This window comes from Elephas maximus, chromosome 4 (assembly GCF_024166365.1).
Source record: "Elephas maximus indicus isolate mEleMax1 chromosome 4, mEleMax1 primary haplotype, whole genome shotgun sequence".
NCBI lineage: Eukaryota > Metazoa > Chordata > Mammalia > Proboscidea > Elephantidae > Elephas > Elephas maximus.
This window is the reverse complement of record NC_064822.1, coordinates 42357945-42379865: the sequence shown is the minus strand read 5'-3', so window position 1 is coordinate 42379865 and position 21921 is coordinate 42357945. Positions and strand designations below refer to the sequence as shown.

Below are 21921 nucleotides of genomic sequence, written 5' to 3'. Positions count from 1 at the left end.
AAGTCAGAAAATATATAGGTTTTGTGGCTTGGTAGTTCTAAAGTGTATTTAACACCAACGTAATCTAAATTCAGGCCAAAATGATCCAGTGGTTCTAAAGAAATCTATTTTGAGCAAGAACAGTCACACTAGGTGAGGCCTGGGTTGGGTCCAGGGGAATAAAGCTAGTAGCAATAGAACCCAAAGTAATTCAGAGATCCCCAAGGCAAAGGCGCTATAGCCACAATGCTACAGATCACTCTCAATTTAAACCCATCAATTCCGTTATAACTGCTCTTTCCAGGAATCAGTCCATCAATTACTTTTTCATCCACTCTTCTCCAGAGAACACCTTTTCACTCAAAGAAATTCCCTCTTGGTAACTAGCACAAAATCCATAACCACAGGGCATGAGTATTTTTAAGACAGGCAGAGGGAGACAGGCAAGCATTCAGGACACTGAATTATCTTGAAGGCTGAGAATTTTTGAGCCAGAAGGATATCTCTGCCTCCAGAGACTTCTAGTACCCATTCCCAGATTTTCAGGTTAGTGAAATCAGGCTCCAAAAGTTTAAGAGGTGGGTTCAAGTTACAATTAGCAAGTCGGTGGGAGAATTGAGACTAGAGCTCAGGTCTTCTGACTCCAAAATTCAGCATTCTTTTCTCTTAATCAAATTATTGGGTAATTGGCCCAGATAGGGCAAACCCAAAATTTCCCTCATGAAGGTCTAGAGATTGAGAGGAAAATCTATGGGATGTAAAAAACCACTGACTAATGACTTCTGTTAGTGGCACAGTGGTTAAAGTGCTTGGCTGCTAACCAAAAGGTCCACAGTTCGAATTCACTAGCTGTTCCATGGGAGAAGATGTGGCAGTCTGCTTCCATGAAGGTAACGGCCTTGGCAACCCTACTGGGGCAGTTCTACTCTGTTATACAGAGTAGCTACGAATCTGAATCGACTCCACTGCAATGGGTTTGGTTTTGGTTTAGTGACTTTTGTAGGAATCCTGGGTGGTACAAATAGTTAAAGTGCTCAACTGATAAGCACACGGTTGGATGTTCAAGTCCACTCAGAGGCACCTCAGAAGAAGGGCCTGGAGATCGACTTCCAAAAATTCAGCCACTGAAAACTCTGTGGAGCACAGTTTTACTCCGACACACATGGAATTTCCATGAGTCAGAGTCTATCCAACAGCAACTGGTACCAGGTGCGGACTTCTGCAGGGATCTGATGATGTGTGAGTTAGATCTCAAAACTACAATGTCATGTAGCGAAGACTGCAGGCAAGAAATCTCCAGCAACCAAAGAAAAGTTGTTGCCATTCAGGATTTCTTAAAGGAGGTAATCTTCTCCTGATAACTTCCATGGGAAAGGTAAAACAAAAGATTTCTAGTAGAAATAATTTGGTTGAAACTATTTCCACAGAAGGAAGGATGAAGCCCTCTTGCCATTCTCCCCCTTATTCTCTTCACAGAACCATCTAGGTCCTTCTTTAATGGAAACCCAAGTCATGGAACTTGAAGGTGAGTTATGAAAGACTTCCAGTTAGTTGCCATGTATATAATTGTGCTTTTCAGCCTAACATTTGGAAGGATGCCACTGAATCTGTTTGCAGGGAAGGAGGAAAAAACAAGCTTGCATAAAGTCCTGAAAAAAAAATTTTTTTTGTTTTAAATTTCAAAAGGGATTTGACAAGGCGTAACTTCCTGAGTGTGAAAGAGTAATTTTAAAACACTTAGCGCATCATAGAAGCTTCCCTTTCCCTTCTTACCTTGCTCTACAATTTACTTTACAGAGGACTGACCAGAAATCCTTCACACCTGATAATGAGATTTTTTTTTTTTCCTTAAGGATTTTAGAAAATTTTAAGGATAAAAGAAAAATAAGGAAGATGCTGCCTGGTGTTGATTAGGATTCTTCATTAGCGATTTCATAGAAACACTGCCATCCAGTTTTTACAGACTAACCTTATGAGCTAGAGCGGTGGTTCTCAGCCCTGATTTCCCATTAGAATTGCTGGGGGAGATTTTTAAAAATATCGATGCAATAGCTCCACCTCTCATCAATTAGATACAAATCTCTAGGAGTGGGGCCCAGATATTAGTCATCTTTTCAAAACTCTCCAAGCGATTCTGGATGTAGACAGAATTATGAACAACTAGGACAGAGAATAAAGACTATTCACCAGTCAGCCAAGAACATCAGCAAGAAGAGCAACGATCATAAAACAGGCTTCAACTCAAAATAAAAGAGAGATCTTCTCTGCTCACCCTCTCTAAAAACTTCCACACCTACTTTTTTTTTTAACTGTAGTTTAGATGAAGGTTTACAGAACAAACTAGCTTCTCACTAAACAATTAGTACAATGTTTTGTGACATTGGTTACCAATCCCAAGACATGTCAACACTCTCCTCTTCTTGACCTTGGGTTCCGTATAACCGGCTTTCCTGTCTCCTCTTGCCTTCTAGTCCTTGTCCCTGGGCTGCTGTGCCCCTTTAGTCTCATTTTGTTTTATGCACCTGTCTAATCTTTGGCTGAAAGGTGAACTTCAGGAGTGACTTCAATACTGAGCTAAAAGGGTGACTGGGGGCCATACTCTTGGGGTTTCTCTAGTCTGTCAGGCCAGTAAGTCTGGTCTTTTTTTGTGAGTTAGAAATTTATTTTACATTTTTCTCCAGCTCTGTCCAGGACCTTCTATTGTGATCCCTTTCAGAGCAGTTGGTGGTGGTAGCTGGGCACCATCTAGTTGTACTAGACTCAGTCTGGTGGAGGCTGTGGTACTTGTAATCCATTAGTCCTGTAGACTGATCTTTCCCTTGTGTCTTCAGTTTTCTTCCTTCTCCCTTGTTCCTGATGAGGTGAGACCAGTGGAGTATCATAGATGGCCACTCACAGGCTTTTAAGGCCCCAAACGCTACTCACCAAAGTAGAATGTACAAGTTTTTTTTTTTTTTTTAATAAACTATGTTATGGCAATTGAGCTAGATGTTCTCCAAGACCATGGTCCCCACAGCCCTTGGACCAGCAATTCCATCCCTCAGGGAGCTTGGATGTGTCTATGGAGCTTCCGTGACCTTGCCTTGTACAAGTTGAGCTGGCTTCCCCAGTATTGTGTCCTGTCTTACCTTTCACCAAAGTTACCATTTATCTACTGTCTATTTAGTGTTTTTTCCACCCCTACCTCTCCCCTCCCTGGTAACCATCAAAGTTTGTTTTCCACATCTACTCTTAGATACAGCATCTTACATCCTTTTTTCTACAACTTTTTTTTCATCTGCAGGTTATTGCTATCAAATGTAGTATATCATTTACTCATTCATTCTGCTTCCTGTCTGCCTCTCTCAGTAGACTGGAAGCTCCGTGAGGGCTGTTTTCTTCATGACCGGATAGCTATCCAGTTTCTCGAACAGTGCCTGCTCACACTGTAAGTTCTCAGTAAATATTGGTTGGACAAATGAATGAATGGATGGGGATTATGTCTGGTGTTGGTGCTGTCCATGGAAAGCAATTCTGTTTACTGTGAAACTTTCCAATTAATTTCTAATAGATCACTCATCGGAGAGCAGATGGTTTGCAAGTGGTGACAGTTCTGATGCTATGCAAGGGAGAGCTGGCCAGCCTTGGCTTGGGACTTGTCAATCATGTGTCCCCTGCCCATGAACCAAGAGTGGGAAGCTTCCTTGGGAGGAAATAAACAACCTAGTGAGTCACTAGATAGGGAGCCTTGGAGAGGAACGGAGAGGGGTTTGCCTTTGGCCTTTGAAAAACCAGTTGCCGTGGCGTCAGCTCTGATTCATGGCGACCCCATTTGTGTCAGAGTAAAACTGTGTTCCTTAGGTTTTCAATGACTGATTTTTCTGAAGTAGAATGCCAGCCCTTTCTTATGAAGCACCCTTGAGTGGACTCAAACCTCCAACCATTCAGTTAGCAGCCAAGGACGTTAACCATTTGTACCACCCAGGAACTCCTTGGCTTCTGGCAGGAACTACAGAGGGACAAGCAGGAAAGATGGTGCCACCATCAAGATCAAATAGAGACAAAGCATGAGAGGTACAGAAACTTTCTGCAGTGAAGAACTGGCCATAACCACTGGCTAGTGACTACTTCAAGCAAACATGGATTTTAAAGCTAGTCAGGGACAAGAACATGTGTCTGGAGCCTGGGAGTCACTTAGGAGACATTTTCATGCTGATGCCTCAAAGCCTAGGAGAATAATCCTGAAGGTCAGCTAGGAAAGGGCCTCCTTCATTCAGAGCACCAGAGAGCAGAGAGAGCCTGAGGCTGATTGCAGGGGCTAAGGGTGAAGTGCAGTGGAGTCTGGCCCCCCATGTGCCCAGTCTGTGCCCCCATCTGGAGGAGATGCTAGTAGACTGGTCCCTGGGGAACCCAGAAATGCAAAACCCTTCTCTGAAGTTAAAAGTCTGGGCTAGGTTGCTGGGGCTGACATGTATTCTGAGACCAAGTGAAAGAAAAACAGAACCAACAATGTATTTAAAAAAAAAATCACAAAAACAAAAAACTATGTTCTCTAAGACTTTTATTGCAACACTCTCTGCATTTGTTTCATTCCTTAACTTTTTTTTAATTGTACTTTAGATGAAGTTTCACAGAGCAAATTAGTTTCTCATTAAATAATGAATACACATATTGTTTTGTGACATTGATTGCCAACCCCACAATATGTCAACACTCTTCCCCTTCTTGACCTGGGTTCCCCCTTACCAGCTTTCCTGTCCCCTCCTGCCTTCTCATCCTTGCCCTTGGGCTGGTGTGCACATTCAGTCTTGTTTTTTTTTTTTTTTTTATGGGCCTGTCTAATCTTTGGCTAAAGGGAGAACCTCAGGAGTGACTTCAGTACTGAGTGAAAAGGGTGTCTGGAGGCCCCATACTCTTGGGGTTTCTCCAGTCTCTGTCAGGTCAGTAAGTCTGGTCTTTTTGTGTGAGTTAGAATTTTGTTCTACATTTTTCTCCAGCTCTGTCCGGGACCGTCTATTGTGATCCCTGTCAGAGCAGTCGGTGGAGATAGCTGGGCACCATCTTCTTGTGCTGGACTCAGTCTGGTGGAGGCTGTGTAGTTGCGGTCCATTAGGCACTTCTTAACTTCCTAACAAAATTTTCTTTTGAAAAAAAGAAAAATCTATTCACCTACTTTGAGATAGATTAATATGCTCTGGAGGCTAGATGAGCATATGACAGTGATGACGGTCAGCCTGAGAGCTGGCAAGCACAATGTCTTTTCATCTTCTGTCCACTTGTTTCTTGCAGCAACTCAGAAGGCACCAGACCACTGGATTTCCAGTTACCTGAGGTTTTTTTTTTTTTTTAAATGCCCTTCCTGTTCAAACCAGCTGGAGTCAGCTTCTCAGTCACTAGGAGACCCTGAATGGCTCAATCAGTTAAGCACTCGACTACTAGCTGAAAGATGAGCAGTTTGAATCCACCCAGAGGCACCTTGGAGAAAAGCCAGGCGATCTGCTCCCAAAGATCACAGCCTTGAAAACCCTACTCTGCACACATGGGATTGCCAGAAGTCAGAATTGACTCAACAGCAGCTGGTTTGGTTTCTGGTTCTTTGTCACTTGCTGCCAAGAATGCCCTTCTCTGCCTTGCCCACCTGGTGAGCATCTTCACAGCTTTGAGACCAGCTCTTGCTTAGTGTCTACTCACTGCCTACCTCGTAAGTCACCATACTTCTATCCCAGCATCCCTGCTCTCGGGGATATTTCTGTCACTGTCGACCAGACTGTCAGCTCCTTAAGGGAAGAAAATAAGCCTTATTCATTTTGGTTTTTTCCAGAGTTGGCATAGTCTCAGCAGCAACAATTGAAAGATGAATGAATGAAAGAATGAATGACCTTGGAGACAGAATCTCTGGGACCGCAGAAAATTGAAGCATAAATGTGAGACAGGAGAAAAGGAGATGAACACAATAAGGGATGTCATGATGGGGGGCGGTATGAGAAAAAACAGGGAAAATTTGAGATTGTGAGACTGTAATCATAAGAAGCTGATACATGATCAAATTAAGTTTTATGGAAACTTCACTGGGTTGGAAAGAATAAAAAATGGGGTATAATTGTGTAAGTACTTTCAACAATAAGCTATAGAAATGAGATAAATATTAAATACCACTTTAGCGTTTATCACTTCATATTTTTTATTGCAGCTGTTTATTGCCTGCCTTCTGTCCTAAAGGCAAGCAACTCAAAGGCAAAACCAGCCCTTTGTTCTTCTCAATCTCCCCAGCACATAACACAGCACCTAAAAGGCCCCTACTGAAGTCTGTCGAGCTAAGGAATGAATGAAGACTTGAAAGCTTCACAGTTAGATCTCACACTAATTACTGAAAGCACAAAAGAAATAACCCACTAAATATTTCATTTGAAATTATTTGTTCATCTCTTAGGCTTAAGCTTCATTAAATCAAATTACTTTCTTTTCTCATTAAAGGCCTCTAGCTTAACAGTTTTATATGTACATAGATCTTTGACTTGTCTCTCAAATTTAGAAAGTAACCCATTAAATGCAAAACCATATGCTTCATACTTAGACTAATTAAAAACATCATTCAGGTATTGAATTTTGGGCAAATCAGCAGAAAAACTTTTCACCAAAAGAGTTATGAAGCCAGAATTTTGGGAAAAAAACAAGATTATTTTTGGCAATGTCTTTAAAACAGCTCTGTGTCTTATCAATTAACGTGAACAATATCATCTATACACAATTTTCCATAGGCTATTAAAGTCACAGAGAGTAATGAGGTAAATGAGTTCCTTTGTTTTCTTCTGCTGCTTTAATGGTATCGTAACTTGCATTATTAATATTCTATATTTCCTCTCACAATGCTTAAAGTTCTGTAATAGTCATTTTTTCCAATACAGTACTAGAATCATAAAAACTATCATTATCTTCATTTTTCAGATAGGAAAATTGAAGCATAGAGAGGTTTGTTCTTTGCCTTGCAGGAAATTCACTGAAGGGTCAAGGAAACAGGCTAAAAGGACAGTTGAAAGGAAACCGCTTCCTCTGGCTGAGTTCACTTCAAAATGAAATTTTCTGGGTCTTTTGTCTCAAATCTGAGTAATAAACAATTCATTCTTCAAGTGACAAAAATTATCTTGTGCCATTCCCCCACCCTTCCCCTGGTATGAGTTTAAATTACTTCCATCAATTTCTAGAACAATAAATGGATCACAAAGATATTGGCAATGCTAAAAAAAGATGAAATCATAAAAATATATGAGGGCTCCATACTGTAAACCTCTCCCCTCATTTTGATTCTATTGGTTCATTCTTTATTTGATAAGCACTTAATAAGTGTCTTCTATGTGCCAGGCCCACCACTCATCTGTCAGTGTGGTACCATGGTGGCTTGCATGTTGCTGTGATGCTGGAGTCTGTCACAGATATTTCAAACACCAGCAGGGTCACCCATGATGGACAGGTTTCAGTGGAGCTTCTAGACTAAGACAGACTAGGAAGAAAGGCCTGGCGATCCACTTCTAAAAATTAGTCAATGAAAGCCCAACGGATCACAGCAGAACAATGTCCAAATCACTTGCTTTGCACGCATCATCAGAAGGGATCAATTGCTAGAGGAGGACAACTTGTTTGGTGTAGCAGAGGGCCAACGATGGTGAGGGAGACCCTCGGTGAGATGAATTGGCACAACAGCTGCAATGATGGGCTTGAACATGCCAGGGACCATGAGGATGACGCAGGACCAGGCAATGTCTTGTTAAGGTCACCATGAGTCAGTGTCAACTCTGTGGCAGCTATTTATGTTGGAAACCCTGGTAGCATAGTGGTTAGGTGCTACGGCTGCTAACCAAAGAGTCAGCAGTTCGAATCTGCCCGGCACTCCTCAGAAACTCAGTGGGGCAGTTCTACTCTGTCCTATAGGGTCGCTATGAGTCGGAATCGACTCGATGGCACTGAGTTTGCTTTGGTTTTTTGGTATATGGAAAACTGGTTGCATAGTGGTTAAGTGCTATGGCTGCTAACCAAAAGGTCGGCAGTTCAAATCCACTGGGTGTTCCTTGGAAACTCTATGAGGCAGTTTTACTCTGTCCTATAGGGTCGCTATGAGTCGGAATCGACTTGATGGCAACGGGTTTTTGTTGTTGTTGTTTTGTTTTATATGCTAGGCATTCTTCTAGATGCTAATCATAAAAGATAAAAAAGAAAAAATATATAGCCCTGCCCTCAAGTACCTCACAGTCTAATAGGAAAGTCACACACACAACCAAATATGCTACAGCTTACAAAGTGCTTTAATTGAAAAACAACAAGTGTCAGGGGAGCCCAGGAGATGGCACCAGACTTGAACTGTGAGTTGGGGATGGTGTCAGGAAAAGGTTCACAGAGAAGTGGACAGAGGAACAGCTGTCTTGAAGGATGAACAGAAATTGCCCAGAGCGTGTGTGGAGCAGGGGTCAGAGAGGTAGGGGTGGGAGGCAGAAAGGAAGGAAGAACTAGCCTGACTGCCATCAGCAGCCATCTTTCAACCCCAAGGGGCCTAACTCATAGGATGAAACCAGGGTTGTGGACGGCAAAGCAGAGAGACAGAAAGAACCTAGGTGCTTGATGGCCTCGTTGAACCGCTGAATCCATGCACCCTAATGCCACCCTATTTTAAAGTGAGATAATAAATTTCCATATTTTTTTTAAGTTTGAATAATGTTTTTTGTTTCTTGCCACTACACTAAAAGCATCCTAACTGATACAAGGAGGACGTTTAGGGAGAACAATAGTTCAGTTTTGAACATGCTGAGTTTTGAGATGGCTATGAGACCACCTGGAGATTTCCAAGGGATAGTTGGGTCTAGATCACACCTGGTAAAGAGTTTGTAGTTATTTTGAAATACTTTGGTGTAAAAACCGTGAGTATATATATATTAAGGTTGGGTGATTTTTGAGTTAGCACTGAGGTGGCTCCCTGCCACCCTCAAGAACCCGGGTCCTTCTTGCCCGGGTTCTGCTTGGCCATCTCTAGATTGTCCTCTTCTGCTTACAAGCTTGCCCTCTGATGCTCTCAGATGGCTACAACGACTTCAAGCATACAATCCTCACACAACAATGTCCAAAGGCCCAATCTGTGAATGTTCTTCCTTGGGTTTCTTCTTTAGTACATTCAGAGGGGGCTATATTTGAAGACCCTAATCTCAGAGGAGGGTGTGGGGCAGCGGTGGTTCAGAGGTAGAATTCGCACGTTTCATGCTGGAGATACGGGTTTGATCCCCGGCTAGTGCACCTCAAGCACAGCCACCACCCATCTGTCAACGGAAGTTTGCATGTTGCTATGATGCTGAACAGTTTTCAGCAAAGCTTCCAGATTAAGGCGGACTAAGAAGAAAGGCTTGGTGATCTACTTCTGAAAATCTGCCAGTGAAGACCCTGTGGATCACAATGATCCGATCCCGTTGCGCATGGGGTCTCCACGAGTTGGGGCCAACTTGACGGTAGCTAACAACAGCAACGACCTCAGAGGTGGTTTCAACAAGTGCTTCAAATAAGGCTAGCTAAATCTGAACCAAAGGGTTCATTAACTAGCATAAGGGATTTTGGAATTTACTTCTCATTTGTAAAATCAGTGATATTCAAGGTATATGACTGAGCTGCATCTCTGCCTTTGCAAAATGAATTATAAGAAAGTAACAACAAGCTCAGAAGTCTAACTCCTTTACAGTAACATTCTGGATCTAGAACTCCATTTGGTCCTTGATTCCAATTTAACAGAGGGCTCTTTTGCCTCATTTGGCTAGAAGGCTTGCTGGTTTTTTCCATTAGAATATTGTCGCATTTTTACATAGTATCATATTTACTCAAGGTGCTGCTATTTAAAAGGACAGAGGCTGGAGACTTCATCCAGCTTACAGTATCAGCGGATATGACCCTGTTCGTGTCAGCTTGCCAACAAATGCAGAATTCATATGAGACTTCCCTTTATTGCAACATATCACCAGGTAGCAAGTTGTGGGTAGGAAGACATATAGCCCTATTCCCTGTCTCTAATTGTGGGAGGCTACCAATGTGTACTGGAAGTTTCTGAATGGTCAAAATAAGTTATTTTGGAACAACACTATACCAAACTACTTCTCCCTACAGAGACTGAGGTCAGATGAGTTCTGGCAGAAGTTCAATCAGAAGAACTACTGTTCCTACAGACAGGTCTCTGATAGCCTTACAAAAGGCCTGGGAATGAGAGCAGCCTGTGAGATCTGTCATCTCACCGAATACTCAGGTCTCTCCATCTCGCCTCCTTCCTCCATCACTGCTTCATATGTGTCTCTATGGAAGCTCCCAACTCAGTCCAAAAGAAAAACATTTCCCAGATAAAAGGAATTATTACTGGGTTAAAGTTATATGCAATGATGCTGTTATTCAAGAACTTCCTTGGCCAGAATCTCATTCTTTATTAGGTCTCTATATGCGGTTTTCATGTGCCCACTATTCACAATCAGAAGCATAGCAAGCAACTACTGGTAGCCAGCAACCCCCCAGCTCTAACACCAACCTTTCTTGCCCTACTCGAGTTAGTATACCAGAAAGCAGATCAGTGAGAGTGATTTCATAAAAGGGATAACTTTGAATTAATTCTAACTACAAGTATACATCTATAATATTTGACTTTTGTAAAGATTATGCATTCTTTACATGAAAAATAAAAACTTTTAAGTCAGTTTATTACTTGCAAGTTACAGTACATTAATAATAAATTTCATGAGACACATCATCACCATCACCGATTGCCATCAAATCGAGTCCATCTCATGGCGACCCCATGTGTGTCAGAATAGAACTGCTCCATAGTTTTCAAAGGCTGATTTTTTGGAGGTAGATTGCCAGGCCTTTTTTCCAAGGTACTGCTAGATGGACCTGAACCTCCAACCTTTTGGTTAGCAGCTGAGTGTGTTAACCATTTGTATCACCCAGGGAGTCTCAGACACATCTTAAAAAACAAACCCATTGCTGTCGAGTTGACTCCGACTCATAGCGACCCTATAGGACAGGTTAGAACTGCCCCATAGGGTTTCCAAGGAGCAGCTGCTGGATTCAAACTGCAGACTTTTTGGTTAGCACCATAGCTCTTAAGCACAGGGCCAGCAGGGCTCTAACCCTTTTTTTATTGAGATTTGATGTTTTAAATTACAGAGCCAAACTCTCCCCATGTAGGTGGCTCATTTGAGGGGAAATTTCTCTTTTTCTGTGGACAACCAAATCATGCCTATGTATTTAGGTACTAACCGTTGCCTGAGAGAACATTTTTCTTCCTTTTTTTTTTATTGTACTTTAAATGAAGATTTACAGAACAAACTGGCTTCTCATTAAATAGTTAGCACACACATTGTTTTATGACATTGGTTAACAACCCCATGACACATCAACACTCTCCCTTCTCGACCTTGGGTTCCCTATTACCAGCTTCTCTGTCCCATTTTGCCTTCTAGTCCTTGCCCATGGGCTGGTGTGCCCCTTTAGTCTTGTTTTGTTTCATGGCCCTGTCTAATATTTGGCTGAATGATGAACCTCAGGAGTGACTTCAGTACTGAGCTAAAAGGTATCCAGGGGCCTTACTCTGGGGGTTTCTCCAGTGAGAGGACATTTTTCATTTAACTAAATGTGTGCTACCCACAGACCAGCTTCACAGAACAAAGCCATAATCACCTCCCATAGCAGTTCTAGGCCCTTTGTAGAGGCTCTCCCTCTAATTGCCTCAAATTTCCAACCTCTTGCCTCCCTGGACAAAACCAAGTGTGTCAACCTCATATTGGAAAAAGTGTTAACTTGATGGGCTCTATTTTCTTTGGAAAGGAGGAACAGTGAATGGAAAATGAAAGGCAGTTCAGATCAGGTTAGCTCATGTCCTTGGATGGAAAAAAATCTCTAATTTCCTATGATCGATATAGCACATTCATTCAACTAGCCCTCGTGGTTCCTGGGGCAGGAGGAATTTTAAAGTTTCCAGCATACTCAGCAAGTGGAGTAGTGGATTTTTTTTTCTTTTTTAACTGAAGTACAACTGCATATTACATAATCAAGAGGATGGAAATGCCAACTATACAGGCTCGGGGAATACTTGAAGGAAGATGGACCTTGTCAGTGAAATGGAATCTCCTTGGGGGCTCCTCGTTTAAATAAACACTCTAGGTCATCGGCTCTGAACAAAGTAAAGCTTGCCGTTTTAGTCACCATCTGCTAAAATGAGGGCAAAGGGACAACTGGGTCACAGGCAGATTGCTAGAATCACTCCAATGAGCTGGAAATAGGTGCTGTGCAAAAATGGGCTGACTTCTTTTGTACGTCTCTCTCCCCTATCAATACCTGTTTAGAAAATAATTATCGCTCTTATCTGAATTGTCAATGCAGTGATAACTTCACTTGAAAATGATGCCTTATACTTTGAAGAAATTATACACTCATCTTTTACTTCCTAGTTTGGTGTATATATGCCTCCCAGCTCTAAATTGCCTGAAAATTTTGCATTTTTGCAACTTCCTGCAGTCTTTTATAGCCAAAAGTGTACAATGTAAGTTTGGGGGTTTTGCAAGGGCTATTCATTATATCTCATTCGAATGGAAGCTAAGAAACTGTCCCTCTCTTTTCCTGTTGGGATGCAACTGAATATCTGGATTGGAAAATTCCTGCGTCTGAGTTTACTGGGTATATCACGCACTATCGCACCGCTATGTTTAATGTCTTTTGAAAGTAGAAACCTAGCATCAGAAATCATCAGGGCTTAAATGGAATGGGACAGGAGTCCAGCAGCTCATTCAAATATCCTCCTTGTTTGGGGTGGGAGGGACATGTTCAGGAGCATAAAAAAGGAACTAGAAAACTAACATTTGATTGCATGGATCTGTAACCTGCTTCCTATTTTAAAATGTACATCAAGTCATCTGTTAGCACAGAGCTTCATCACAGGGTATTTGCTTTTATGGATAGTCTAGAATTCTGTTTTCTTCTATTCGGTTCCATAGGAAAAGGAAGGAAAGATTTCATTCTAAAGAAATACAGGAAAACTGGTGTTACCGGAAAAGAGGAATGTAGCCCAGCAGAGTTCTTCCCAGGAATGCCATTAAATAAGGGGGATGCAGAATTAGGGTGGGAAGAAGGAAAATGGATCAATTTGCCAAACAAATTGAAACCACCATTTACAGATGGTACTCTCAAGGCTTGGCTTTAAGACAACGTTTTTTGTTGTTAGGTGCCGTCAAGTTGGTTCCCACTCATAGAGACCCTATGTACGACAGAACAAAACAGTGCCCAGTCCTGCGCCATCCTCACAATCATTGTTATGCTTGAGCCCGTTGTTGCAGCCACTGTGTCAATCCATGTTGTTGAGGGTCTTCCTTGTTTTCGCTGGCCGTCTACTTTACCAAGCATGATGTCCTTTTCCAGGGACTTATCTCTCCTGATAACATGTTCAAAGTATGTGAGACGTAGTCTCACCATCCTTGTTTCCAAGGAGCATTCCAGTTGTACTTCTTCCAAGACAGATTTGTTTGTTCTTTTGGCAGTCCATGGTATATTCAATATTCTTTGCCAACACCACAATTCAAAGGTGTCAATTCTTCCTTGATCTTCCTTATTCATTGTCCAAATTTTGCATGCATATCATGCAGTTGAAAATACTATGGCTTGGATCAGGCACACCTTGGTCCCCAAGGTGACATCTTTGCTTTTCAACACTTTAAAGAGGTCTTTTGCAGCAGATTTGCCCAACGCAATGCATCTTTTGATTTCTTGACTGTTTCTTCCGTGGCTGTTGATTGTGGATCCAAGTAAAATGAAATCCTTGACAACTTCAATTTTTTCTCCATTTATCCTGATGTTGCTCATTGGTCCAGTTGTGAGGATTTTTGTTTTCTTTATGTTGAGGTGTAATCCATACTGAAGGCTGTGGTCTTTGATCATCATTAGTAAGTGCTTCAAGTCCTCTTCACTTTCAGCAAGCAAGGTTGTGTCATCTGCATAACGCAGGTTGTTAATGAGCCTTCCTCCAATCCTGATGCCCCATTCTTCTTCATACAGTCCAGCTTCTTGGATTATTTGCTCAGCATACAGATTGAATAGGTATGGTGAAAGGATACAACCCTGGTGCACACCTTTCCTGACTTTAAACCAATAGTATCTCCTTGTTCTGTTCAAAGGACTGCCTCTTGATCTATGTACAGTTTCCTCATGAGCACAATTAAGTGTCCTGGGATTCCCATTCTTCATAATATCATCCATAATTTGTTATGATCCACACAGTCGAATGCCTTTGCATAGTCAATAAAACACAGATAAACATCTTTCTGGTATTCTCTACTTTCAGCTAGAATCTATCTGACATCAACAATGATACCCCTGGTTCCATGTCCTCTTCTGAATCTGGCCTGAATTTCTGGCAGTTTCCTGTCCATATACTGCTGCAGCCACTTTTGAATGACCTTTAGCAAAATTTTACTTATGTGTGATAGTAACGATATTGTTCAATAATTTCCACTTTCAGTTGGATCATCTTTCTTGGGAATGGGCATAAATATGGATTCCTTCCAGTCAGTTGGCCAGGTGGCTGTCTTTCAAATTTCTTCGCATAGACGAGTGAGCACTTCCAGCGCTGCATTCATTTGTTGAAACATCTCAATTGATATTACATCAATTCCTGGAGCCTGTTTATTGCGAATGCCTTCAGTGCAGCTTGGACTTCTTCCTTCAGTACCATCGGTTCCTGATCAGTACCTGATGGTACTGAAGACAACGTCAAGACATTGAAAATAAAAATTACTATATTGCATAGATCAGTTGCCTGTAGAGGTGAACACTCCCAAGAGCTGTTCTATTAATAAGTAACCCAGGAATCTCCAGAACACCAAAATCCAGTTAATACACCTGGATATAGCTTCAGGAGAGCATGACTGAATTCTGATTCTAACCAAGAGGGCTGAAACTCGGTTAATTGAACTATCCCAGGTCTTAACAAAGACTGCTGCAAAAGGTGGAGAGATGGGCATACAGCCTAGATAAGGAGAGCAAAATTACAGCTCTTTCATCACATGTAGCATGAGTTCTGCACTGTCCAAGGAAGTAATGTTTGACCAGTTGGCTTGAGCTTCCCAATCCAATGGAAGTGTTGTCCTTAGAGTAGAAATGGGTCAGTCAGATACTTAGCCTCATTGAGTCCTAGTTTCCCCTTCAGTAAGAACAGTAGGAGGTGTGTTCATAAAAGGTAATGGGGGATCCTTTGAATAGCACCTGCGGGCCCCTGTAAGGACTTGGCTTTTGCTCTGAAGGAAGTGGGGGGCCATCGGAGGGTTTTGAGCAGAGGAGTGATCTGGGCCGACTAACGTGTAGAGGAACCCTTGTGGCACTGCTAACCAAAAGGTGGGCAGTTTGAATCCACCAATCACTCCTTGGAAATGCTATGGGGCACTTTTACTCTGTTCTGTAGGGTCACTATGAGTCAGAATCAACTCGACAGCAACGGGTTGAAGGTTGTAAAGTAGTCACTGGGTGGCATAAACAGTTAAGCACTGGACTACTAGCTGAAAGGTGGAGGTTCAAACTCACCAGGAGGCACCTCAGAAGACAGGCCTGGTGATCTGCTTCAGAAAGGTCACAGCCTTGAAAACCCTATGGAGCAGTTCTACTCTGCACACATGGCGTTACCATGAGTCAGAATGGACTTCACAGCAACCAACAACAACAGTGTTGTAAAAGGATTAGATGGATTAAAGGAGTTAACCCAGGAAAAGCACTTAGCACCGTGCCTAGCATATTAATAAAAAACCAGTTGCTACTGAGTGGATTCCGACTCAGGGGGATTCCATGTATATTAAAGTAGAACTGTGTTCCATACAGTTTTCGGTGGCTGATTTTTCAGAAGTAGATCCCAGGCCTTTCTCTGGAGGGGCCTGTGGGTGGACTCCAACTTCCAACCTTTTGTTTAGCAGCTGATCACGTTAATATTTGCACCACCCAGGGACTCCAGTATATTAATAGTGCTCAATAAGTAGAAATTATTATTTAATTACCATAGTTCAGTGATGCTATAAAAGTAGCTCACCTTTCTCTGGGTCCATGCTCCCCAACAAATTTCTATTTCCATGTAGAGCGGAAGGGGAGGAAGAGGTGCAAAACAGCACCATTCACCTAAGAAGTGTGCATTGTTGGGTCTGATGTGCAGTTACTGGAGAATAAGATAGAAACCCTTTTTCTCATCTATTCCAGCCCACACTGTCTTCCCAGAGCTGAGCTGGGAGCCCCTTCTAGGTTCTCCCACTGCATTCAGTGTTAACCCACTGCTGTTGTTAGGTGCCGTTGAATGGAGCTTTCAGCTCATAGCAACCCAATGTGACAGAGCAGAACTGCCCTATAGAGTTTCCTTGGCTGTAATTTTTATGGGAGCAGTTCAATGGGTGGGTTCAAACCACCAACCTTTCAGTTAGCAGCTGAGTGCTTAACCATTGCGCCACCAGGGCTCCTTGTGTTAACCCATAAGCCTTCTCATACTGCGATGACGTCTGTTTATCCAAATGTATCTCCCACTAGAACTGTAAGCAACTTCAGGGACTATGTCTTAATCAGCTTTGGTTCACCAAGACTAAGTTCTATTCTGGCACAAAGCAAGAGCACAAGAACTATTGGTTTAAAAAAAAAAGAGCAATGTTTCTATATTTCATTGACTACAATTCCACGAATCATAAGATGCTTCAGTTACAAGACCACTAAGAAAGAAAAAATATAATTAGAAGAAAACCAGCAATTTTAAGACACGTTCCCAATTTTAGAGTTGTTATCACCTTGATTTCAGGCCTGGAACAGGGAAGAGATGACCAAAATAAGGCTACAGGTTAATCAGTATCCCTTTATAAATACAGAAGTGCACACATACTTATACAAACAAAAGTGTTTCATTTTTACTTAGATCGCTTGGCTTCCCTACCTGGAGTTTTTCCTTTTAGATCTGACGTTGATTCCAATTTAAACAAATCGCCCTCCTGTCTGAACACCAGGTAACTAAAGATAGTAGAGGGACTTGTCCCTATTTCTAGCTATAGCTATGTTCTGAGGCTGAACATCAAAAAAAGGATTATTTGTTGCATCTACCAAGGTCATTTAAATGACGAGGATCAGTACGTCCAAAGGGGAAATAGTTTTGCTGCCAGGCAAGATGGTAATAAAAGCGGCTCATTCATCATCTGCTGAAGGGAAACATGTCACGGCAAAATTACTAGGTAATGAAAAATCTGGGCAATCCTAAGGCATTTCAATCAGAAAATCTCAAAGCAATCCTACACTGTCATCAGCTAAGCCTTATCCGTGGCAGGAGGCAAAGTGAGAAGTGCCCCTAGCACTTTGTTCTATATAGAAAAAGTTAAGCAAATTAATAAAAAATCTAATAATAATTATTATTATACATATATACATGCATATATAAGCACAGTAAAACCTGGAAAAGCCGTAACCTGTGTAAGGCAGAAACCTGTCAGAGAAAGAAAACCTAAATATTTTCCACTAACACAGAGAGATAGAAAGGTGGTAAGACTGCCCCTCGTCCAAGGAGGAAAACTGGCAAGACCCAGAAATACAAGTAGTCCTGTTGAGTTCTGCGTCTCACAGGTTTCACTAAATATATATAAATATATACATATGGAATTTAAATTTCATTGCATATTAGGAGAGATCACATATGAATAAAAAAAACCCAGTGCCATCGAGTTGATTATAAATTCTAAAATATCACACAAATAATAAATTAGTGGACTTGGGAGTCAAACAGAACTGGTTTCCAATCCTGGCTCTGCCACTTGCTGCCTCTATGACCTGGGGCAAGTATGCTACCCTCCCTAAGCGCCAATGTCCTCATCTGTAAAATGGGAATAATAAAAACATGCACCTCACTATAACCAACGTTAGATGAGATACTCCACGTAAAGTACTTAAAAGAGCGACTGGCGTACAATAAACCAAAAACCCAAACCGGTTGCCATCAAGTCTATTTTCTTTCAAGTAGATTGCAACTCGTAGTGACCCTAAAGGACAGTGTAGAACTGCCCCACAGGATTTCCAAGGCTGTAACCTTTACAGAAGCGGACAGCCACATCTTTGTCCCATGGAACAGCTGGTGAGTTCACACTGTGAACCTTTCAATTAGTGCCCAAGCTCTTAACTACTGTGCCACCAGGGCTCCTGGCATGCAATAAGTGCTCTGTAAATGTTACCCGGTTGCTGTCTAGTCGATTCCAACTCATGGCAACCCCCCGTGTGTCAGAGTAGACTTGTGCTCCATAGGATTTTCAATGGCTGATTTTTTTAAAGTAGATTGCCAGGCCTTTCTTCCAGTGTACCTCTGGGTGGGCTGTAATATCCAACCTTTCGATTAGCAACAGAGCATGTTAACCAGTTGCACCATTCATATCTGAACTAGACTAAATGTCCACTTACTGGGCCCACAGAAGTTGCTCTTCTTGCACACCGTGACATTTAATTGTGCAGTGTTTTCATGTCATCATTCCCAGTTTGTTAATAGGGTCCCTTGCTCTTTGTCCCTCCCACCTCACCTTCCTGCTGTTCCTTTCATGACCATCTCCAGGCCTAGTTATTACAGTGACCCATCGCTTCCAGTCTTCCCAACTCTAGTTCATCCTACACGGTCCTATATATTAAGCTTCCCAAAATGAATTGCCAAGCATGACATTCCTCTGTTCAAAATCCGCAAAGCTTCCCACTGCCTACTAAGTTAACTTCTCACTTAGCACTCAAGGCATCCCATTAGTGCCCTCAACCTGCCTTTCCAGGTATCTCTCCAATTTGTAGCCTAATCTTTAGCCAATCTGCTGTACTTATTCCTATTTTGCAGTTCCTTACAACCATGGTTTCGTTGATACTGTTTCCTTTTATTACAATGCCCTCTCCCTCACCCCTGCCTCTAAAAATCCTAACCTTTCTTCTTGACCAATCTCAAATGTCACCTTCCCTCCAAGATACCTTTCCTGACCTTCCAACCTTCCTTTGAACCCTCTTAGATGTGCCTCTCTTTGTGACACTTACATTCAGCCTTGCATTAGGATTTTGTTGTTGTTGTTAGATGCCCTTAAGTCGGTTCTGACTCACAGCGACCCTAGGTACAACAGAACGAAACACTGCCCGATCCTGTGCCATCTTCACAATCATTGCTATGGTTGAGCCCATTGTTGTAGCCACTGTGTCAATCCGTCTTGTCAAGGGTCTTCTTCTTTTTCGCTGACCCTCTACCAAGCATGGGGTATTTCTCCAGGGACTGGTCCTCCCCGGATAACCTGTTCAAAGTACGTAAGACTAACTGTCACCATCATCTCTTCTAAGGAGCATTCTGACTGTACATTTTCCGAGACAGTCTTTTTTGTTCTTTTGGCATCTATGGTATATTCAATATTCTTCGCCATCACACCATGATTTAAAGGCATCAATTCTTCTTCAGTCTTCCTTATTCTTTATCTAACTTTCAGATGCATGAGGTGATTGAAAACATCATTCATTAGGGCTGGTTCCATTTAAATCCTGCCTTACCTCTGTAGTCTACCCAGGGTTTAGTTCATACTAAATATACAATAGGCATGGATGTTAACCCACTGTGTTTTATTGATTATATTTGAATACACCTGTTCACCTTGGGCCCCTGTATATCATAAGCTACTAAAACAGAAGGATAAATTCAAATAGAACCTTTGTACTTGCTGCTATACTTAGCAATACAGGAGGGGTCCTGGGCTGCTGGAAACTCTACCCAAGAGAAAGTTCATTTAATGAATCCCAGCTCATTGAAACCGTACATCATCACTTCTTTGAACTTCCAAAAAATATAAACTTGGCCATGAAGTCCACTCAGCTAAACACAGTGCTGCTAAAAAACCTTAATCTGGATATGAGTATAAAGTAAAAATGGAACAAAATTTCCAGGTTTTTTTGTTTGTCGATTGGTTGGTTAGTTGGTTTGTTGGTTTTGGGTTTTGTTTTACAGTGCTAAAAAAAAATTATATTTATTGTTATAACTATATTGTAATAACAGAGGGTTTTGTGAAGCCTTTTCTGTTCAGTCTCAGAATAGAAGGCTGTAGACAACAGATTTGAGCTTCAGTCATTTAATACGAGCCTACAGACTGTCGAATAAAGCTACTTTTTAGTTATGTTTAACCCTATCTTTATGTTTCGCAGTTCTCATTGCTAATGAGGCTTGTTGGGTTCAAGTTAGCAAGTCAGACAGCAGATGATGTGGTTAAACTAGATGAAAAAAAATTATTTTTAAAAATATCTTAGTAAAGGACTCCCCAAAACTTTCATTTTAAAAAAAATCTGGTCCTAAACTACTTGACCAGGAACGCAACAAAAAAACAGCTCAAGGAACCCTGCGTCTATTCTGCCTCCCCCGATTACCTCCCCAGGAACTTCAAAATAATTGTGCAGCTCAATTCAATCAGAATATTTAATAATCAAAATGCAGTAATGCCAAAAAAAAGAAAACAGATAAATAAGTTCTCTAGATGCTGCCTTATTTTTTAATTCCTTAAATTTCTTATTTTTTCTAATAACTTACTACTCCTTCCTTTAAGTCTCAGAAAATTACCACAAAAACATCCACATTGTGAATATTTTTATAGGTCAGTCTTTACTGCTATAAGTACAGCGATTATCATCTCCAACTTTCCCAGACTGCTTTGATATCATGTGATTCCTTGTAAGTAGAGGCAGTTTCTTAAATTCCATACTCAATATATTTCATATGGTGGATTTTTGTATAATGAATTCACAGACTAGCAAAAAATGTTTTCCCAGACTATATTACTCTGAATCGCTTGAGACACCGTTGACCATGATGCACCATAGCTGGTTAACTATAGGTCAAGTTTGGCCATTGCTAAGGCTTCAGTGCTCATTGTCATTGTCTCCCTCCACATCCTTTGAGAGCTTCCTGAGAATTTAAAAGGCTTTACACACTTCATTTCACTAGTAAGTGCCCCCCCTCCGCGAAGTCTTATTCAGTAAGAGTGTTAACATGTTTGTTTTCTGAAGACATCCACTCTTCACTGAATGATCAGAACTCCCCTCCAACGCCATGCTTTCTCTGATAGCATTGGGAGCACTCACCTTTGGCATTTCAATAATTGATGGTCTGGGGATAGAAGTCTGAAAAGTAACTGCTTCACAGTCCGACTCAGCAGTTAGGAACCCAGGCAAATCCTCACGTGTCTCAGAAGGCTGAGCAGCAGCGTGGTTAAGTGAACTCCGATTTGCACTGCCATTTCTCTCTGAATGGGTGCTGGAATCTCGCCTTTTCTCTGGAGCTTGTTCTTCACCCCTCGGGTGACTTGGGCGTCTGCCCGTTTTGGCCACGGGCTGACCACAGATGGTGGAATGAGTATCAGCTACACTGGACTGATCAAAGGGAGCATTCTCCTGTGCATTCCCAAAACAAGCAAGTAGCGCTGAGCATGGAAATGGATGCATCCTTCTAGATGGAGATTTCAGCCTTTTGGTGAACCTTGCTTTCCACGCGGACATGACCAGCAGTGAAACATTGCAGAATTCAAAGGGGAAAAGAAAATTCTCCAGGGGTTCAGATCACCTCCAGTTTCCTTATAGTAACTCTGTCCTTGCCTGAGGACAAGGACTTTCTAGTGGTCGCCTCTGGAGAGAAGTATACGAGATGACAAAGCCACCCTCCCTAAGAGTACCTCAGCCACTAACCCCGCTTCAGAAGCAACCATCCAGGCTATTTCACGCTCTTCCTTCCTTGAGGCTGTTGGTGGCTAAAGAGAGCTGTTTGTGAGGCGTGTGGTTGGCTTGGGTTACATTCCCCGGGCAGGGCAGACGCTTCAGTGTAAGGTAGTGCCAAGTCAGTAGACAGTTGCTTCAGGTTACCTTGGAGGCATAAAGATAATGTAGCCTGATAGCACCTGCCGTAATAGTGTCAAC

The 21921-nt window shown here is 41.9% G+C and overlaps 1 protein-coding gene across 1 annotated transcript in view; it reads right to left on the bottom strand.

Moving 5' to 3' along the window:
- The window catches only part of FAM107B (family with sequence similarity 107 member B), a 264769-nt gene extending 243262 nt beyond the window's left edge, over positions 1 to 21507 (bottom strand). The window contains exon 1 of the mRNA XM_049881948.1: positions 21094 to 21507. Coding sequence (XP_049737905.1) covers positions 21094 to 21507 — 414 coding nt within the window. The remainder of the gene's footprint in view (positions 1 to 21093) is intronic.
- Between the last annotated feature and the right edge of the window lie 414 nt (positions 21508 to 21921).